At 41.9% G+C, this 21,275-nt stretch overlaps 2 protein-coding genes and 1 long non-coding RNA gene across 3 annotated transcripts in view; all 3 read right to left on the reverse strand.

Annotated features, from left to right (window-relative positions):
- Positions 1–345: 345 nt before the first annotated feature.
- On the reverse strand, positions 346–5,078 carry LOC119617646. Its single transcript, XR_005233990.1, has 2 exons — positions 4,532–5,078; positions 346–1,232 (listed from the first exon to the last, which is right to left on the reverse strand). It is a non-coding gene; the product is annotated as an uncharacterized LOC119617646 (long non-coding RNA).
- Positions 5,079–5,179: 101 nt separating this feature from the next.
- bnip3lb (BCL2 interacting protein 3 like b) lies at positions 5,180–15,858 on the reverse strand. The gene is made up of 6 exons (XM_017425534.3): positions 15,592–15,858; positions 12,643–12,844; positions 10,977–11,055; positions 10,606–10,709; positions 9,987–10,136; positions 5,180–7,446 (listed from the first exon to the last, which is right to left on the reverse strand). The coding sequence occupies exons 1-6, from the start codon at positions 15,647–15,649 to the stop codon at positions 7,398–7,400; spliced, it is 642 nt and encodes a 213-aa protein (XP_017281023.1). The 5' UTR covers positions 15,650–15,858; the 3' UTR covers positions 5,180–7,397.
- A 1,276-nt stretch (positions 15,859–17,134) lies between these two features.
- ppp2r2ab (protein phosphatase 2, regulatory subunit B, alpha b) overlaps positions 17,135–21,275 on the reverse strand; it is a 12,910-nt gene continuing 8,769 nt past the window's right edge. Inside the window, exons 7-10 of the mRNA XM_017425475.3 lie at positions 20,791–20,955; positions 20,518–20,687; positions 19,696–19,787; positions 17,135–18,615 (exon numbers count right to left, since the gene is read on the reverse strand). Coding sequence (XP_017280964.1) covers positions 18,336–18,615; positions 19,696–19,787; positions 20,518–20,687; positions 20,791–20,955 — 707 coding nt within the window. The 3' untranslated portion in view covers positions 17,135–18,335. The remainder of the gene's footprint in view (positions 18,616–19,695; positions 19,788–20,517; positions 20,688–20,790; positions 20,956–21,275) is intronic.

The raw sequence follows: 21,275 nt of genomic DNA on the forward strand, positions 1-21,275 counted from the left end.
CACACACACACACACACACACACACACCTCCCAGAGCCTGGAGCTGTGACCAGGAGGAAAGTCAGGTCCCACTTAGTGATTAAAGACACGCAGTTATAAATCAGAATCCAGATTATTGAGTTTATAAAAAAAAAAATCTGTCTTTAAGTTGCCTTTTATTTCTCAGGAGTATTTCTGATTTCACTTCCAAAAACAGAGCATTCAAACATTTTATAAACCAAAACTTTTCTTACTTTACTGAAATATTTATTTCCTTTTTATTTCCACATAGTGTCAACTCATAACATAAAGTAACATCCCTCCCCTTTTAGCTACTATTCTGCCTCTTACTTTACTTAACTAGCCTTTTTTTTTTGAGCTTCCATTCTGCTCTTTTAGCCTTTTACTACTTTTAGCTAGCCTGTAGCTACATTCAGCTACTGGCTACCACCGTGCCCCCTTTTGCTTTTAGCTACTGTTAGCTACCTTTATTTTTCAGCTAGCCTTTTGCTATTTTTAGCTACCAGTTTGCTACTTTTATCTTTTTTTTAATGTGCTATAGAAATAAAGTTGATTGATTGATGTACTATTCTGTTTTTTAGCTTCTTGCTAGCCTTTTGCTTTTCTTACCTTTTATCTACTGTTCTGCTGATTTTAGTTAGCCTTTAGATACTTCTATCTAATCTTTTGCCATTTCTAGCTTTTTGGTAAAGTTGTGCTTCTTTAAGTCTTCAGCTACTGTTCTGTCTCTCAGTTCGTGTTTAGCTTCTTTTAGCTAGTTTTTGCTCCTTTTAGCTAGCGTTCTGCTTTTAGTTTTTATTTATTTATTGCTTTTAGCGTACTTTCTGTTTCTTCTAGCTTTCAGCTACTGTTAGCTCGTGACTCTTTAGTCCGGCAGCTTGTCGCAAAGACCCAATTAATTCCCATTTCTTCAGCTGAATCTAAGGAAAACACCAAAGATGATAATACAGGATCAGGATGATGTCTTCAAACGGACATGAATGGACTTTAAATCAGGAGTTTTGTTGCTTTGGTTCCTTTTCCCTTTTGTTTAGTTTTCCTCCTTCTCGGTCTGCAAATGGAATAAACTCACAGCTCCAATTAGAACAGCACATCATCATAATTTTATTTTATTTTATTTCTGATGAACATCCCAGTCTGATGCCACAGTTCCACCCCTGAAAATGTCTGATCTCTCAGCATTCAGTTAATCTGCCAGCTTCCACTCGAACCCTGATAACGATCATTAACCCCTGAAGAGAGAGAGAGAAAAAAAAATGTTTTTGCTGAAGTCGGTGTTTTTGAAATCTGCACGCTTGACAGTTTCAGCTCCACGCCATCTTCGCACACAAGGTTTTAATTCGTCTAGAGGACTCGTTCTGCTGTCGTCACCTCAGTGTCGTGCACACAGCTCCACCTGAGTTTCATCATAAAGGCGGTGTCATCAGTGCAACACACAACAATGATCTGATATCTAATTACCTTTTAATATGGAAGGTGGACAAGTGGAAAACAAGAAAATATATGAACAGTATCTGAAAAATCCTTCAGTTAATCATCTTTATGTCAAGTTTTCAGCTTTAAGAAGAACCTTGTTGGTGCAAAATTCTTATTTTATGTATGTCAAACTGTAATTTCTGCTATTTATTTTATAGATTCAACAAAAACAAATTGGGAACAAATAGTGTTCCTGTCACTGGCTTCAGCTATCAAAGTTACTGGCTAGCAAGGTAGCAATTCGGCTAATAAATGTAGTTAATTTCTTTGTTTTTTTATACAAAATAAATTGAGAAAATAGGAACAAACTGGGTTTTTATGAGGTTACTGATATCAAAATCACTAGCGAGTAACATTAATTAGTTTCTTTTATAGACTTGCTTTAATAAACTAAAGAAATAGGAACACATTTTATCTTTGTGAAAGGCTGCTAGCATTAAAGTTACCTTGTGATAATTACTAATTTAATAGCGAGCAAGATAGTAACTTAATAGTTAGTAGCATTATCTAGTTGTTTTTGTTATTTTTGTATAGACGCACCTAAATAAACTAAATAAATTTGGTATAAATTTGATACTTATCCTTAGTAGTGAGCTAGATAACTTACTAGCTGGATTCTTTTGTATTTTTTTGTAAACTCAACTAAAGAAATGGGATTAAGTTGTGTTTCTGTGACAGGTTGTGGGCATTAAAAGTCCTAGATAATGGTTTCTACTTGATAGATGGCTATTTTCTTTGGTATTTTACTCATAAAAATAAAATTAGAAAGCCGCTGGTTCTATAAGTGCCTAAAAATCTAAATTACAGCCGTTTTTTTTTAATTGTTTTGTTAACTGTCGACCCTACGCTGGTTGAGTTTAGGAGACTTTTTATGCCTGAATGGTTCACAGGTCTGAGGTTAACTGTTTACCAAATAAAAACAGAAAAATTTAAATAAAGTCTGGCTGCTTGGAAGCAAAAAAACTGCAGAAATGACTCACAGGTTTGTGAATCTGTATGAACCTGTTATGATGCTCGGTGTTTAACTTTTCAGACTGATCAGGAACATTTGTTCCTGTGAGAATAAATCAATATCTGCTGCATGGTGATCGATAAGAACAGCCAGTCAGACAAAAAAGCTCTCTGGTAAAAAAAAAAAAAAGAGGCCATGAAAAGCGTTTTAGCAGCGAGTGAGTTCGTGCCGGCGCAGTTTCCATAACAACATGGTGGGCAGCAAACGGCTCTGCTGCTGCCATTAACGCTCCCAGGGGCCTGCGTGGGGGGTGGGTGGTCGTCTCTGCAGGGAGGCAACCGGGGAGGAATCGGGGAGGAGGGTCAGAAGAGGGGAGGCTGAACCCTGACCCCTGTCCTCACTGATCAAAACGTGACAAACGGAAAAGTTTCAGACAATCAGAGGGGTAAAGTTGGCAGCGATGGACGGTTGGAGGAGCCAGAGGAAGAGGAGGGGAGGAAGGGGTTGGCGAGGAAGGGCACGGCCCTGGCATCCAGAACAGATGTAGGACAAGCAGTGAGATCAGCAAATAAAAAAAAAAAAAAACACCCAAGGTCCTCTTATTGGCTGCCGCGAGCGAAGACACGAGGGACCGTCTTATTAGATTATCAGCTCTGCTCAGTCCGAAGGCAGGAAGTGACATCACCGAGCGACTCAGAAACTACAAACAGATAAAAAACACATCAACTCCTTTTCAGGACAACCCAATGAACTTCCCACAGTCGCAGATGATCCAGAACTGGACACGGAAATGACTTTAATGCATCTCATAAACTTTTATTTTGGAGGATAATGCAATATAATTACAACCCAGCAATAAATAGGGTCACTGATGCACATCAAAACATTTTTATTTTTTGCTGTGGTTTTGAGAAGTTTGATCATTCTCGTGTGTTTTATTTGTGTCGTGTTGTCTATAGTTACAGATTTCCTGTTTTTGTTGTTTTATTTAAGGGATTTATGTTTTTTTTTGTTCTGCTCTAAACTGTTTTCTGTTTTTCTTTTGTCGTTTAGAAACTTTTATTTTGAAGTTGTTTAGATTTTTGTTTTTATTTTTAGGAACTTTTGTGTTATTTGTTGTAAAAGTGTTACTCTGTTTCCTGTTTTCTTGCAGGTTAGTTTTTGTTTTGCTCCGTTTTTAGGAAAAGTCGAGGTCGTCTTTGCCCTTCGGCCGATCTCTTATCGGGGGTCGCCGCAGCGGATCGTCTGAGTCCGAGTCCAGTTCCCGCCGGCCGCCGGCGCCCTGCTGGCGAACAACCCTGAACCCCGACTGATCCGCGTGTTTGTTTTACGCCAGATGCCCTTCTTGGAGCACCTTTCCCCATTTATCCGTGCTTTGGGAAGTGCACGGAAAGTCCCATTTCCAGTGGCCGGTTTTCCGAACTTTAAACATTTCATTGCTCACATGCACGCCAACTCATAACTCTGCTAAATATGTTTAAACCAGTAATGATGATGCAGTCATGAAATCGTTTTTTTATTCTTTTCGCATTCGTTCTTTGACTTTGTGTTTGGACGTGCGTGACCTTTGGCATTCACCAGGATGTGCCGCAGCACCCTCAGCGCCCACAATTCTCATAGATTTGCATACCTGCATTCATCTTATCTGTTTAAATGAGCTCCACGTGGTGCTCATTGTGTTCTTAGACATGTGGAACCAAACTGGGCAAAAGTAGCGACAAGTTTGTATTTACAGATGAGCAGTATCGGGAAAATACAGATTAAAAATAAAATAAAAAGAGAAAAATAGCTGAGAGATGCATCGCCCTTTTGTCAGTTTATTACCTGCATGCATAAGGTTTAATAAATTATCTCATTTTGGCTGCTCTAAATATGCAACAACCTACAGAAAAGATCAAATTTGTTATTTTTATGTAAACAGAACGCTTGTTCGTCTCTAAAATTAGGTGCATTTATGTCTAAATGATGTGTGTTTTGTGGTTTATTAAATGAAAATAAATAATTCCTCTAAAAAGCAACTATAAGAGTGGACAAAGTGGTGTTTTTCCTGCAACACATTCAATAATTCTCACAGAAAACTGGTTCTTTTTCCTGCGTTTTCACCTGTAGTGTGGAATCGCTGCCTGGATGCCGAAGGGATGAAAGTCTCCTCAGCAGAAGGATGGAGCTGGCCGCCACCCGGTAACCCTTAGCAACGCCACCATCGGCTGCAGGGTGGGCGGAGCCACGCGTCTCCGAGCGCCTGGATTGGTTGGGATCGGGTGTTCTGAGGTTCCATTAAAGGAAAAAGACGGAGGACGCGTCATTCAGGAAGGAGCTGCTTTAACGTCAAAAGGCTTGGAAGGAACACATTCCTGACATTCATTATTTACTTCCAATTCTCAGACAGTCACTTAAATATCCATCCCATAATTATATCCTTAAATCTATACGACGTTGTCGTGTTGTTGCACTCATTCTGACCAAGAAAAGTTTCATTTCAGGGTAAATTTATACAACATTTCCAATCTTTTTAGGTCAAAACAAAACTAGATGGAACATTTTTTTATAATGTTTGTGTACCATCTATAAAAAAAGACTAGATTAAGATAAATAAATATCTTACCTGCTGTAGATAGCTCTTTTGACAGCTTCAGTTTGGAGAAATGGAGTTCAGTTCTGACTGGACTGACTACTTTTGTCTTTAACAGGTTTTAAAATTAACATTACTGTTATTTGTCAAAATTAAAAAGGCAAAGTCAAAACTAAAAATAGTTTCACTCGGGTCATTTTATTGACAAAATGTTTTCAGTGTTTCCAATGTAGCAGGGAAAAAAAAAGCAAATTTATCGTTACAAGAACAACTTTCCGACCATCAGTCTTTCTTTCCTCGGGGCCCTGAAACTAAAAACATTTTGTTTTTGTTGTTGTTTTTCTGCACTTTTTTTTTGTCAAACTTGATTCCCGCCGTGCGTGTTCACAACCCCTCTCCAACACCAAGGAAAACAAACAAACAAACAAACAAACACAAGTAGAAAGAATCCAAAGTCTCAGCTTCGAAAGCTGCAGGAACAAACAGAAGCAGAAGCTCGAGGGTCACGCCAAAGAAAAAAGTCGTTTGTGCTGCGAATCCTTTAAAGCCAGTTTGTCGTCTTTTTGACCTTTTGTGAAATTAGACACCAGAGTGTTTTCTGATGAGGAAGCAGGGCTGGCTGTACCCAACTCGAACAGAAAGTCCCACTCGAACTCTCAGGACCCACAAAGCCGTCGACATGGCGCTGGGCAGGCGGCTCAGCAGAAGAGAAGAAACACTGAAAAACGTTGAGTTTTACTCCTGAACGGCTGCTGCGGGCGTGAAGGACAAACAAACAAACAACCCCCCCGGCTGTGCAAAAGTCTCCATCTCACCGCACACGAGTCATTTCATGCCACGTCGATTCTTGTATTTCACGCTGAATATAAAAAAAAGATGAATAAGCCTCTAGAGTGCAAACATTATCGATCCAGTTTCCGTTCGCACAAAAAACCGACCCCGATCCGGCTTCAGACGCGCCTCGCCGAAGCCAAAAAGAACCAAACTACAAACCGACGCCGCGGCCGAGCGTCTATAAACTCCCAACTTCCAGCTGCGTCGCTCTGTGCTTCTCGCCGCTCTCAGATGCCGGAGTCCCTTCCCCCGCAGCTCCGCGGAGTATTTAACGAACGCTGTTGGAGTGCAGGACTGGCTCAGTCCTGAAAAATAGCATCTCTGAAGTTCAGATCTTTGAAGAACCTACTTATAGAAAAGTAAACTACTTTTATTACTTTTTTTTCCTTTGTTTAATAAAAATCATTCGAGGTACCCTAAAAAAAAAAAAAAAAGACTCATGTAATACTGAGCTCCAAAGGAAGCGAAAGGAAGCGAGATTTGATTGGTCAGGAGGCTGCAGGTCTTTTGAAGTGGGATTTATGAACAGTTAATATCTTACCTGTTGTAGATTGATGGGCTAACGGCTAATCTGAGACCAAAGCGGATTGCTGTTAGTTAAAAGCTATTTTAAAAACGTTTAACCACTGTCAGTTCATCTCAGCGTCCCTTTCGTGCTCCAAGACACCACTTTGGATTTTGGCACTTATCAGATTAGCCATTAGCTCGTCAATCTTGTCAGATTTATACTCCCGTTTCTCCAAACTGAGGTTGTTCAAAGAGCTGCCTACAACAGGTAAGATGTTTACTGTTCATACCCTTTCCACAGAACCCCCGCTTCCAAAGACCTGAACCGCCATTTTAAGCACTGGAGGATTTTGGACAGGCCTACAGGAACCCGGACACGGCCTGAACGCACATCCACTCGTTTTCCTACTCGTCACGGAGCAGGATTCCTTCAGAGCGTTTCCCTGCTCGTCCTCTTAAAACGATCGGGAACAAAGAAAAAAGAAAAAAAGGTTTTCAGAAGCTGAAATTGTTTTTAGGTTTAGGTTGGCCACTCCTTTTGTAATTAAAACTTCTCAATAATAATAATACAAAAAAAACACCAATGTCAAATAAATAAAAAAAAGAAAAATGGCCACTTTCAGTAAAAGGCATGATGACGTTTTTTCAGTCTGCGCAGCCGACACTCTGAATTTGGTCAAGATTTTAAGTGCTGGGGCTACACGTGCAGGTGGCACAATCTGCGGTCAGCTTTAAAAACAGTCAGATAATAAAGGGCGACCCCCTCCCTGCAAACCCCTCCCCCCGTTATAAACCCAGTGACCGGGAGTCATTCATGAAAAGCTCAGACGAATAACTGAAGGATATAAAGGTGGTGAAGAGGGGAGGGAGGGGGGGGGTATCTACAGACAGAAGATAGGTGGTTAAGAAAAACAGAGAAGGGGAGCTTTCCTCCTGAGAACATGTCAAATCTCAGGGGGGAGGGGGGGGGCAAGCAGGACAGGGGGATGAGGGACAGGCATTCAGCAAAACCTCCTCCGACATCTACTTCTCAGGCACTTTTCTTCGGTTTCAGCTTCAGAAGGAGCTGGCCGGTGGCGTGGTCAGCCTCTTCCCGATGTAGACACTGAGGGGAAAGGAGAAGAAGGCAGATCAACGTCGGACGAGTTTAAAATCTGCAAACAGCGATGGTTTACAACAGGGGTCTCCAATCCTGGTCCTGGAGGGCCACCATTCTGCAGGTTTTAGATGTTCCTCTGCTCCAACACGCCTGGTTTGACTCAATGGGTGATTAACAGGCTTCTGCAGAACAAGAAGAGGTGATTTAACCACTGAATCAGGTGTGTTGGAGCAGAGAAACAAGGAAAACCTGCAGGATGGTGGCCCTCGAGGACCAGGATTGCCCACCCCTGGTCTAAAATGTCCATAAACGCTCCTAAACCTGAAGCTGTTATAGCTGCAAAGGGTGGTCCAACATCAGATTAAACCTCACGGATTAAGAATGGGATGAACTCAGGTTCGTCTGAAGGAAGGTGAGCAAATACTTTTGGCAATATAGAGCATATTGACAGGAACTACGAGTCTGTAAGGCAGGGGTCTCCAATCCTGGTCCTGGAGAGCCACCATCCTGCAGGTTTTCCTTGTTTCCTCTGCTCCAACACACCTGATTTGAATCAACGGGTGATTAACAGGCTTCTGCAGAACATGAAGAGGTAATTTAACCTCTGAACCGGGTGTGTTGGAGCAGAGGAACAAGGAAAACCTGCAGGATGGTGGCCCTCGAGGACCGGGATTGGAGACCAGTCCAGAAAATGTGTAAAATGTGAATAAAAACAGAATGCAAATCCATGTTTTATTTACAGTGGAACATCGTAAACATATCAAATTTGTTTTTGGACAAAAAAAAAAAGGTAATTTTAAATTCGATGGCAGCAACACATTTTAAAAAATGTGTTCGCAGGGCTGAGAAAGAAACAGCTGGAGGAGCTGATTAAGTTAACTGGCAGCAGGGTGTAATATCTGAGAAGTAAAGACGGGCAGAGGGTCACCAGACTGAGAGAAACTGTCTAAAATAGGTGGAGCAGTTTCAGAATAAAGTTCCTCAACAGAAAACTGGAAAGACTTTAAATAACCCATCAGCTGCAGCTCATTTCATCCACAAAAAATTGAAGAATTTGCAGAAATCTCTGAGGTCAAAGGTCAAAAGGCTGGATGTTGGTGATCGGGTTCTGCTCAGGAACACTGTCTGTAAAAACAGCTCGCCGTGCCGTCCACAAACGCTGCTTAAAGCTCTATCAGGCAGAGAAGGAGCCAGATGTGGACAGATGTGTCTCCTCTGGACCAAAGAGGAGAACTGTTCTGAGATCAGACGGGTCCAAACCCATCCAGCCTACTGCAAACATTTGGCACATCATGAAACAAAAAACAATAATCCAGCAAATAAGACCATTCAGAGATGTGTTGCTGCCATAAAATTCATAATTATCTTACCATTTAAAAAAAAACAAAATGTACAGTTTCTTACTTTAAACATCTAACACATTTACGATGTTCCACTTTGAATAAAATATAGATTTAGAGAGTTGAGGATCATTCCATTCTGTTTTTATTCACATTTCACACAACTTTTTTGGAAATGGGGTTGTATTTATAAGCTATAAAAGCAGCAAAAACAACAACAAAAAAAAGAAATAACACATTTCCCCAATCTATAAAAAGGTTACCGTCCTAACAGAACGTTTTATCGTACTGCGATGTAAAAAAAAAACCTGAGCGTTCATGAGGAAAATTGGTCATTAATCGGTGACTCATTTGCACGCCGACGTGCTCAACATTATCTGGCTGAACGGGGCCGATTATTGCGCCGTGTTATCGCTAACATGGCGCTCCTGGGAGTGTCAGAGCTCAGTCTGAGGCAGCAGGTGTGCAGCAGCTGCTCTGCAGGAACCAACAGCTGGTGTGGGGCCGTACCTGTGCAACAGCACCCCCTGCTGGCGTCGGTGGGCGAACAGAAACGGCTACAAGCCACAAATTACACATAAAGACGTTTGAGACCTTAAAAAAACAGGAGAACCGGAAAAACTGTCGATCAAGAACACTTTAAACGATTAAAAGAAAGTCTGGCTGCTTGGAAACAAAAAATAAAGACAAAGGGAGTGTTTTTTTTACAGTATGTACATCTTAATGTTACCTTAAAGGCAGAAAAAAATGCAGATTTTACTCCCAAAGCTGTAGTTTGGTGAGCTAATTTAAATAAACTTCATCATGAAAGTTCATAACATTCATTGCTTTAATCATTTCCGTAAATATTTCTATATTTTTTAAGAACACAAGTTGCTGTTTTGTGTCAAACTAAAACCTGGCTGCAGGAGGAGGCAAAGGAGCCCAAAGAACATCAGAGAAGATGTTATACGACTAATGGTTGCCAGATTAGCTGCGTTATAGAGATGATACCGCTGAGGAACAGTAAACAAAGGTTTAGTTTTTAATAAATTGTGACAATATGTTTCTTTAAGCCAGTATAAATAAAGAAAATCATATTCTTGCTGTGCCAAAATGAGAAAATATGTAAATATTTTAACAGAATTCAAGCCAAATACTGGAATATTTTCTGTGCATCACTGAAAAACAAAGAAAAGTGATGTTTTTGAGGCCTTGGGTTCTCACCCCAGCCCCAGAGCGAGGATGTGCGATAGCAGCAGCGAGGGGATGAAGACTTTGAGGAACTCGGCGGAGAAGATGCCTCCCTTCTTCATGGCCCCCGTCTTCCTCATGCTGAGCGTCACCGAGCGCCGCGGGTGGCGGAAGTGAAATTCCCTGCAAAGACATCAGAGACGGCATCAGAGGCGATCCCCGGCTGATGGGGCGAGCGCCACGTGAAGACGCTTTACCTCCTTACTGTTAGAACCGGAAAGCAGCCGAAACGTAGCCGAAGAAAATAAGACATCAAAACCAAACCATAAACGCTTTCTGAACCATTTATATTGGTTCCACCCACTTCCCCTTTGGATAATTTCATGAATGTTAGGCGTTAAATGTTTAAAGTCACTTAAAGAAAAGTTTTAAAGTTTTAAACACAGTTTGAGATGCTGAGGCTTTTAAGTTTGGGTTTCTCCTGATAAAATGACCTTTTACACATTTAGGATGTTTTAAATGATAAATATGTTGTGTTTATGATAAAACACCCTGAAACTCTTTCGGTCAGCGTTTGAACCCTTTTTCTGCACAAACGTGAAGCTCAGTTGTTGTTTTTAGGGGTTTTTTTTTTTGCTGGGTTGAGACTTACTTGGGGGGAATGTTTTCCGGTCGACTGGACCAGTCGGCAACCCAGTCTGCGTCCTTCATCAGGATGTCCATGTCCCTCTCTTTGTCCAAGATGTCCTCTTCAGACTAGAGAAACAGACACACGCGTAAGTCGGCGACTTTTCTGGGAAGGTTTGGTGTTTTTGTCAGAACGTAATCTGAAATCTGCTCACGCAGGAAAACTAAAATAAAAATGATATCGATGTGTGAAAAAAAAATAAAACAAACGAGATTACAGGGACGACGGAAGCGCCGCTCTGCGTGGCAGCCATTTCCATGGAAACTACAGGCAGGCAGCAGCAGCCGCCGCCGCCGTCCAGGTTGCCACGGCAACAGAGGCACAGGCGCTCTCACCTGGCTGTCTCTCCTGCTGGTCGTGTCCACGTCGAACATGATCTGTCCCGCGTCCTGGGGGGAGTGGGGCCGCGGGGGGCTGCGCGATCAAAGGGGACAAGGACAGCGTCAGCGGAAATCACAAACTTGGGGGGGGGGGGGGAATAAAATAAAAAAACGAATAAACAAACTAAACCATCTGACGAAAACGGGATTACAGAAAGTGTTACAGCGACCAAGACGTGGAGCTCCAAACTGTAAACACCAGAAGGAGAAGAAAAACGAATCCTGACTCGTCTCCGTGTCTCCTGACTGGGAGTCATGTTGGTCCAAATATGTGGACATAATGGACGCTTTCAGGCCCAGTGTCCATCAAATGGACAGCTGAAGGGAATGGCTTCCCTCACAATGTTCAAATATCAGGCTAATTATTTATTTTTTTTATATATGGACACAACTCTACCCATGATTTTTGTTTTTTAAATGCATATTGTTGGTGTTTTTGTTGCTTGCTGACAGTCCAGTAAAGTAATAAGAAGCTTTTTGGGCTGAGATTATTTGCTGTAATAAGTTCATGCCCTGTCATTTGATATTAAACTAATAAAAACGTCTTTATCGGACCTACATCAGCCCTCGTGATTGGTTTGGATTTCACAGGAAGACTATAAACCCGTGCGGTGTAACGTTAGAGGAGGAGGAGGAAAGGTGGTCTCTGAGCAGACTTTGATCAGAGATTCGTGGAGATGTAACGTGGAACCGACAAAACCGACAAAACCGCCTGAGCCGGGCTCCTTGTCCGTCCATCCATTTTCCGGTGCTCTTCCCTGGTCGGGTCAGAGAAGTAACGGCTCCGGAAGAAGACCCAGGCCTCTCCGGTTCAGAAAGAAGAATTACTGCTGAACAAAAAGGATCAGACGACAAACTTGTTGCCAACTGCTTTCTTCTAGTTCCTGAATCTCTGGCGTCTAAACGTGATTGGTCAGAGGGTCTTCCACGTCCTCCCGCACAAACAGAATATTATTTGTTTTAATAATTACACTCACACACTCTGTCGGCACCTTTGTTCTGAAGCTGGGCTGATTTAAAGTCCCTTCTGTTGTTGGATTATGTTTAAAAGACCTTTTTAAGCGAGGAGGGATATGGGAATGAGAGGACTGCACCGGGCTGTAGTGTTGAATTAAACATTAACATAGAAATTAAAAATACATTTTTTAAAAATTAGCATATCAGGATAAAGCCCTGACATGTCGACCGTATCAGTTTCTGGTCATATCTTCCTCCCCCAGGTCTGTTTTAACGGGTTAAGTTAAAAAAATAAAAAAGTCGTAATGATTTTTTGAGTAATCTGACACCTCTGTTGTCCTAAAAAGCTTTGCCGCTGTACAACGCTGATGTTTATTTCCGAGCAGCTTGTTGATATCCTCTCAGCTGACACAAACATCCTCAGGTGACTCACTGACAGCTGACGGGCCGGGTCACTGATAAGGTCTGGTTTGCCGCGGCCTTGGAGGTTACACAAGCACATGATGTGGCAACAGGACGAAGGGACTGTGTGTGTTTTACATTTTAAATCAAAATATGAGAACTCCTCCCAATGAGCATCGTTTCATGTCCGATTAAAGCTGAACTCTTCTTTAACGAGCCGAGTCATTTGTTCGTTTCCGAACACCCGCTTGTCTGACGGCACCTGTCGCAGGAGGAGTTGCTGCGGCTCGACTCGTGTTGCGCGTCCAGCAGGATCTTCTCCATGTCACCGTTGTGGATGGAGGACGAGGACGGGACGTGCTCCAGCCCCCCCACGATGGCCTCCTCCTCCTCCTCCTGAGGGAGGGGCAGCGAGGACGACTGGGTTTGATGAGCTCTGTTCATCTCCAGCTTGACCCAGGACCCTGTGGGAAGAAACGCGTGGGGAAAGAAAAAAAAAAAACTGTGCCGTAAATGAACTTCACTTAACACGCTCTCCTCTCGTCTGTGACAACGAACCAGAACATCACGTCCACACAGCTTTGAATTGGTGCTCAAGCCTAATTAATAAAAGTACTAAACAGAGAAAATGTACCCACCTTGGCAGCTTTGAGTTAATCTGCTGGAGTACATTTTAGAAATCAAGATCTGAACATGTTTTTCAGTAATTAATATTTATTATTAGAGTGGGTTTCAGACCTGGACATTCGGAGCTGTAGTCTCACATCTACCAACTATAGCTTTAATCTGGGTCTAAACATGTAAAACACAGAAGTCTTCCTCGTTTCTCAAAGTATTTTAGTTTAAACGAGGTTGGAGACGAGTGTCTGGGAGCTCTGAGCTCCTCCGACTTGTATCAATAAACCAATAAACTCGCATACTGTTCAGAGAAGCAGAGTTTCTCCAACATTTATCACTGAAATCAGACGCGTGTGAAGAGGATTTTAAATGAAATAAAAGTTCTACTTCAGGGGAAATGCTCTTTCCCGTCTTTCAGCCCTGGTTCACTGAAATATGCGACAAACTAAAATCTTTAGACTTCTGGGTGTCTGTAAGCTTGTAACTGTTTTTGCCAAATATTTGCCAGAAAGCTGTGGTTTACATTAGCGTAGTCAACACGGATCAAACAGAAAAAAGTTCAATGTTTAAACTTTAACGGTGTCTATTTAGAACTGTTTAGTCATGATATTCATGCAACCCAATAAAAAAAGAAAGTAAAGCGTTCAGTAATGTTCATTAATCTACACTGACTTTGCCAAATAACTCGATAAACTAAACTCAAGCTGGAAAAGACAAGACTGGGTGTCTTTTCTATGGTATTTTTTTCAGTTTCTTGAAGGCTCCACACTCCACAAAGTGGAGGAAACAAAAAAAAAGGCCAAAGGGAAATGAGAAAGACAGAAAGATGTCAACAGTTATTTCCTGATCTGAGGTGGAGGGAGGCAACCCGTCGGTCGGAGACGCTGCAGGAAAAGGTTCTATTTATTGCTGCGTGATGAGACGGCAGTAAATGCCCGTCTGTTTGGAAACCTCGGCTGGGAAATATAACTCTGCCGAGGTCCGTACGTGAGCTCCAGCATGGACTGTCCAGGGGGGGGGAAGATTCTTCCCCGCCCTTCATCATGCTGTATCAAAATACCTCCCCCTACTAGAATAAACAGTGGAGGACGACCCTTTAAGCAGGTCACATGACCTCGGAAAAATAAATAAATAAACTGAACACCCCCCCCCCAATCCCATCCCATCCGAACACGCATCAGCTCAGCCCTGATCCTGCGGATTACACGGCAGACCACAGACCATTGTCTTTGCGCCGCCTGCTAAAACCACGTCACCGTGGCAACGACGCTTCCGAACATTCTGGCCAAACGGACGACATCAGCTGTTCGGTGTGACCTCCCCCCCCCGTACCAACGCCGAAGCATCAGAATTAGATTAAACCAAAAGAATGCATATCACCCGCCAAGAGCTCCGTTAACGCTCAGAGCGTGTGTTGAGGATGACTCTCTACTACTACCACGCCAAACTTTACCTCAATGTCTGTAAATCTGGCTGCGTTAGAGCCAGTTTTGACTTGGCTTAAGGTCATCAAAAGTTTCAATAAAATCCTCTGAGCGGTTCATGAGATATTTTGCTAACAGACAGCGCTGAGAGTAAACCTTCAAGCTAAAGCTCTTGCACAGTTTGTGGCACCAAATTGAAGCTCAGCATCTGTAAAGCTGACTGACATAGATCCATTTCTGTATTTGCTGTATTTGATTCATTTCTTGGAGCTTTATTAAAATCCATCCAGTGGTTCGTGAGATACAAGCACAAAAACGACTGTTGTGGAAACAAACATTAGGATCATTTCATGACCAAAAGCTTTGGATGAAAATAAACTCCAAGCAACTTTCACACCTTAATCATGGCAAACTCTTCTGTCTCCTTGTCGTTGTAACCATAAATAGCATGCCAAGTCACCCCCCCAACACACACACACCACAGTGTTGTAAACCCTGCACCAGAGGCCCTGGCCTGTCTGAGTCAGTGCAGCAGTGTAATAAACACCCCTTTGTTTATGTCTATAGTGATTGATGCAAGCCAAGATTTACATCTCGTCTGTAGCCCTTCAAAAAGGTTACGTTTAGGATGAAGAAAATCAAAAAAAAAAAAAGTAATTTTAATGCATAAATATATTTTAACTGATGCCCTGACATTTTAAAATACATTAAAGAATAATACAATGCATAGCTTTTTGGTTATTTGCAGATTTTTTTAGACGTTAATCCAATTTTTATTGACTGTAACGGCTTATTATAGCGAAATTATGAAATATTATCTACGCCGACTTCTCCAAACTGGATATCTTCCATCTATCCTTGTTGATAAGCCTTCAGCCCACCAACCTCTACCTGAACCGCTGATTAGATCCCTCGTCTGTCAATCAAGACTACTGAAAGGGCATTGGTCCAACCTACTGTCAATAAACACACGGAACGTATAGTTCTAGTCCCGCCCCCTTCGGTAAAGCTTCGCTAAGAAAAATAGATTTGCCGTGCAATTTTTAAACCCGTATTGATGAAACGCTTTCAGTAAATATATTCTAGATATAAGGAGATACTCAAAGATATTTACAGAGGCAAACGACACATAATGGCGGGGCCTTTCCAGAGTACCCGACTTAGCTTACCGTTAAGCCCCGAGTCTCCGTTGTTGTCTGTGGAAGGAACGTTAGCAGCGTCGGACATCGTCGTTCCTGGTGAGGAGGCTGGGTTGCATTAAGGGCTCAAGTCAACGCAAAACGCGAGCTTCTATCTCTACACATTCAGGCGTGCTTTTTAATCACCACCGGGCGACTCGTCTTCAGCCCTGTGCTTCAGAAAACGGCTAACATGAAGCACAGCCGAAGCCGTTTGTTTTCGTAGGTTAGCTGCTGGCCTAGAAGCAGAGGCGGCGAACCAATCACAGCCGCCTAGAGGCGGGGCTAGCCCCTGACGTAACACCAGCCGTTTGACATAAGTACGGCAGGCCGTTATGATATATAATTAAACCACTTTCTACTTTTAATTACTTCCTTTGGAGATTTACCAGTTTCTCTTATACGAAATACTTTACCAGTCAAACTTGAAGTTAAATTAATTTACATTAATGAACACATTTAAGGGACTCGGCAACAGATTGTAAAAAAGAAAAATGTCTACTAGAAAAAAATTTGCATTTTTTGAGTTTTAAATGACTGCTGAAAATTGCTGAATCTAAAACTGAGTTGGTAAAGCCTAAAATAAGCAGAATAGTAGATAAAAGCTGCAAAAGGCTAGCTATAAATTAAAACTATGGCAAGCTAAAAAGCAAAACGTAGCAAAAATGTAGCTATGAGCAAATGGTTAGCTAAAAGCTAAAGAAGCAAAAGGCTAGCTTGAAGCTATAAGAAGAACAGTAGATGAAAACCAAAAGCAGCACAAGACAAAAACGGAGCAAATGCACATAAAAAACCTGAAGGTTTTCAAACAATTGTAGTATTTCTATAGGGGAAAATATTTGTTGTTGGGGTCACCTCAACGAGCAAACTCGCATGAAAGATTTGGCAATCATTTGACGCCGAACGCCCCTTCCTGCCGCCACCGAGGCTCGAACCTGAAAAGTTTAAAGGTTTTAAAAACTAAAGACACACAAACAAACGCACACTACCAAAAACATACTTCCTGGGTGGAGGTCAACAATGTTCCAAGACAGGAAGGATGTATTTGTGACAAAAAGTAAATGAGGAAAATGACAATTTACTGTAAGGAGAATGGCGTTCTGGTTAACTTTAATATTCACTCTGTCTGTGAGGAACCTAACTTTAAATGCCTGCTTTGGAGTAGCCTGTTTAACCATTATATAATAAGTCAGCTTGCCATACATGAGGGACAGAGTCAAATTACATGAAGATGTAAAGGAAAAAAATGGGATATTACTCTCAGGAGCAGCAGCGTTTCACCCTCCGGTGACAGTATAAACAGAGTAATGTGACCTCAAAGCTCACCCATGTGAGCGGGGACATGCGTGCCCCCCCCCGTACACAGCTGTGGCACAAATCAGACGCGTGCTTAGCTGCAATTTCCAGTAACTGAACACCCCCCGCCACGCAGACCTTAAAAAAAAAAAAAAAAAAAAAACAAGAAACACGAATCAGAAAATCCTGTAATCCACGTTAACGGCAACCAGGAAACCCAATAAAAGCCAAATCATCACAACGATGCAAAATAGTTCCTTTATTTTTCCTTTTCCTGGCAGAGTAAAAGTGTAGTTATACACTACTAGAGGCATTAACATCTTAAACGTCCATATTTTAAATACGTGTAGACATGATGCGAGCGTTAATGTCTGCAGTAGTTAAAATAAATTATTCAATGCCTCAAATAATGTATGGTTCTTAAACTGCAGTCTAACACAGACATCCAAGTACTTTGTTTCGGTGCAATAAAAGTCCAGTGTCAAATCCCTGTTGTGAAATACTGCTTAGAGAGCTGTGGGTCGAAATGGGAAGACAATGCTTAAGATAAATCAAACCAACAAAAAAAAAAAAGAAGATATGCTTAAAGGTCCAGCTTTGTTTTACAAAATGGGACTGAACAGATCTGGTGAAGTTTTAAACCTTTTCTCTTTTTGTTTTTAATATAAATATGACAATCATAATATTATCTTCGTATTGTTCATACCCGACTGTTGTTGCACACTAAAACAAGAGGAGGAAGAGGAACCGATGCACAAAGATGTCTGAAAGTGAGGAGAAAAAATAAAAAATAAAAAATACAGAAGATCTCTTGTGGCGTTTAGAGCCTTGAGGCACCTCGCTGAAAACTCTCGGTACTTAAAACCCTGGAGGCAACTGTCGAGGTGTCGCTGTCCGCCGTGAACAGCAAATATGTTGGGTAAAAAAATCATAATAATAAAGCAACTGAGCATACTTGTGTGGCTGCTGAGTTTTAATAAACAAGGGATGAGAAAACCTACAGTATAATGGATGATTTACTAAAAAAACAAATTTTCTCTTAGAAAAATAAACACTACAATGGCAAAGGACAAAAAAAAGGGGACAGACTAAACTTTAAATTCTACCACAGAGCCGTTTAGAGGGAGGGGGACGACGTTATAAAAATAAGTGTGTGTAGTCAGAATTTTAAGGAAATTAAACGGTTTTACCCGCGTTATAAAAGTAAAGGGCGGGCGGGCGAAGGGAACGTGACAAAAAGAGAAAAAAAAAAAAAAAAATTGGCACAACGTCACTTAAACAACGAGGCAGACGCCACAAACAGACCGATGATGGGCGAGAAACGACTTCTGTCCACATCTAAGAACAAGTCTGCTCAGCCAGCAGCGACGGAGACGGACGCCGGTTGTTACCGCCGTCCACCGCGCCGCCGTCCCAGACGAGGCTGCGGGCTCATCCAGTTAGTTTACTTTATCCTGGAATATGTAGAGGTTGTTAGTCGTTGCCACTGCGATGATGTTGTCCTGGGGGTGCCAGGCAGTGTGCAGGATTTTCTTGTTGAAGTCCAAACTGTCCACGCTGATCTCGTCCTTCTTGCGCTTGCCGCCGGTGCACACCTTGCGGGGCTTTAGGACCTGCATGGGCTTGCTGTTCTCGCGGGACGCTTCCAAGGTGATGTCCCGCCTGTGGCCGCGGTCGAACATCCGGAAGAAGTTGTTGTATGATCCCGTCATCACCACGCTGGCGGGGGAGACAGGGAAACGCTTTGAGACTTCAAAATTAAACGTCCTGGAATAAGGTCTACATATTGGATCACTTGCACAGATAACTAGTTAACTGGTTTCTGATCAAAGTGGTTCAAAGTGCTAGTGCTCATATCTTTTTCTATATTTTCTGAAGAATATTTGTCTGTTAGTAAACATTGAAGTTAGCCTTTCTTAACTGTTCTTAGTAATGACTGTGAAACGTTGGATTTGTGTATAAATTTCCAGTCATAAACCTAATGCTAATCATGTTAGCTTTTCTGTGGCCTTTTTTAACATTAAGTTAGCATCAGTGCTAGTTGTTGGTAGCAGCCTGTAATTAATTGCTTTTTTTTATATGTTTTATGCACTTTTTTATTAGGCTTGACAATATAGAAATCTGTCTTTTAGTCATCCAAGTTCTCTGAATTGAAAAGATTCCCACCTTTAATTTAAACATATCGTCCAATAAATAGTTTAAATCATCAAGGCCAAAACAAGGGGAGCCAGAATTAAACTATTTGTTCAAGCCAGAGGCCAATCTGGGTCACATTTATATAGAAAACATAAATAATCTGACCCTACTGTTTCTCAAGACATCCTATAACATCAGATTAGTTTACAGAATAAAAGAATAAATAAAATACACATTATTAGCTTTTCTTTATCGTGTCTACCTCTCAACAGTTTGGTTTGATTATTTTATAAGAAAACTTTACCACAGAGCATAAAACTGCCTAATAATAGGAAAACCAGGTAAATAATATAAATAATAATCCAACACAGGTCAGATCTGGTCCACAAACCTCGAGTTTCACAGTTTAGAAAGAGTTTATTTAAATTAATCGCAGCATTTGTCTTGTTTTCTCTGCAAGCCTCATTTATAAATCCTGTTCAAACGACGGTTTGGTTTGCGTTTAAGAACTGCACCGCAAACAGGACTGACACATGCCAGCAGTGGAACCACTTTGATAGAAAAACTCTTATTCGCCATCAGATGAGACAGGCTTCGACTCGCAGCCAATTACAGCCATCAGGCAATTCCTGGAAATCCAAACCCTGCGCTTTGTGCACGTACCTGTCGTTGCCATTCCAGCAGCATTCGAACTTGTCAAAGATGCAGTCGTTCTCATAGAGCGAGCACAGCTTGCTCCTCAGGTACTCGTGAACCTGTGATGATCGAGGGGATATAATGAGTCGGGTGTGGAGCACCGTGAGCGGACTCTCCTGCAGCTGAGGACTTAAACTAATATCTGAAGCTTGTGTAGAGCAAACATTTCCCTAAACAAACACCAGGGCACAGCAAATCAGGTTTAGGGTGTCTCCTAGTGGCCACTCTGTGAAACTACAAGGCGTTATTCTTTTACAAGGTGGGGCCATTATTACAGTTTAACGCCTCTGCAGCTCACAGAATGCACTTTAAATTTAAAATGACAACTAAAACAGAGAAAATTAATTTTCTCTTAAAATATAGTGTGATAGCTAAGAGCTAAATGACTGCTGAAAGAAGCACAATGCTAGCTAAAAGCCTCCAACGCCCAGCTAAAAGCCTCCAACGCCCAGCTAAAAGCCTCTAATGTAGCGTAAGAAGGTAAAAACAGAGCAAGTATACTAAAGCAAATTTAAAAGATCTACATGCATTTCTGAGGGGAAAATATCTGTAAATGAAGTAAAATATTTGAGAAAGTATAACAGTAACAGAAACTTTGCGGTCACAGGACTCGCCGCCTGAACGAGCTGATTGTTTTGATAGATGAGTAGTACGCAGAAGAAACAGGAAAACGGAGTGAATGCTGAATCAGCTTTTACATAATCCTAAAACATAAACGTTAAACTACATCTGCTCCTAACTCTGTAGTGTAAATAAACAGGTGTGATCTGTTGTTTTGGTCGTTCTCACCTGATACGTCTCGACTGGTCGGTTCTCCATGTTCAGGTCCCAGATCTTCACAGACAGGTAGTCTCTGGTCATCATGTAGCGCCCGTTGTGGCTAAACTTAACATCTGAGATCGACGATATGATCTCAGAGAAGAAGGAGCGGTTACTGGGATTCTCTGGCTCCTCGAACACTGAAAGGCAAAGCAGAAAGACGCACCGATCATCAGCTGAAGGACTTTCATCGCCAAGTGCTGAATCTCCCACCGTGGCTCGGCAGCAGTGACGCTTTCTTACATTTGGAGTGCTTGTCGCAGAGTGCTGAAGCTCTCATGTCACAGAGACGGATGGTCCCCTTGCTGCTGCTGTAGACGAAGGTGTTACACTGGTGAGGGTGAAACTCCGCTGCTGTGATCACCTCCGTTAGCTCCTCCATGTTGGCTGGTTTAATGTCAACAATATCTGAAGAGTGCGCGCTTAGGGAGGAGTAACATCATCTCAGACATCTGTTGACCTGTTAGGACATCATCATCATCACGCTCAGCTTGAACGTCGACCATTTTGATAAACAAACATGCCCACGCATGTTCAAGGCAGGGGTGGAAATTAGCACCCGCCACCGACCAAATGCGGGTAAATTTAATCAACACACACGCCACTGTGGCTGGTTGGCAATTTGAACAGAAAAGGTGTTATTTGTCCTCCTGACATATAGGGGGCAGCAATGTGCTCGAGTTGCTGCTAAATGCAAGAAGGAGAAAAGTTTAGCAGACACTCTTTAC

This window comes from Kryptolebias marmoratus, linkage group LG14 (assembly GCF_001649575.2).
Source record: "Kryptolebias marmoratus isolate JLee-2015 linkage group LG14, ASM164957v2, whole genome shotgun sequence".
NCBI classification, from domain to species: domain Eukaryota; kingdom Metazoa; phylum Chordata; class Actinopteri; order Cyprinodontiformes; family Rivulidae; genus Kryptolebias; species Kryptolebias marmoratus.

Bases quoted from the DNA above. Each gene is read 5' to 3' on its own strand.
- bnip3lb (XM_017425534.3), bottom strand. From the start codon at position 15,649: ATGTCCGACGCTGCTAACGTTCCTTCCACAGACAACAACGGAGACTCG. The intron at 10,710-10,976 runs GTGAGAGCGCCT...CTGTTTCTCTAG, and splicing joins CCAGCAGGAGAGACAGCCAG to TCTGAAGAGGACATCTTGGA. The intron at 7,447-9,986 runs GTGAGAACCCAA...CTTTCCCCTCAG, and splicing joins ATCCTCGCTCTGGGGCTGGG to TGTCTACATCGGGAAGAGGC.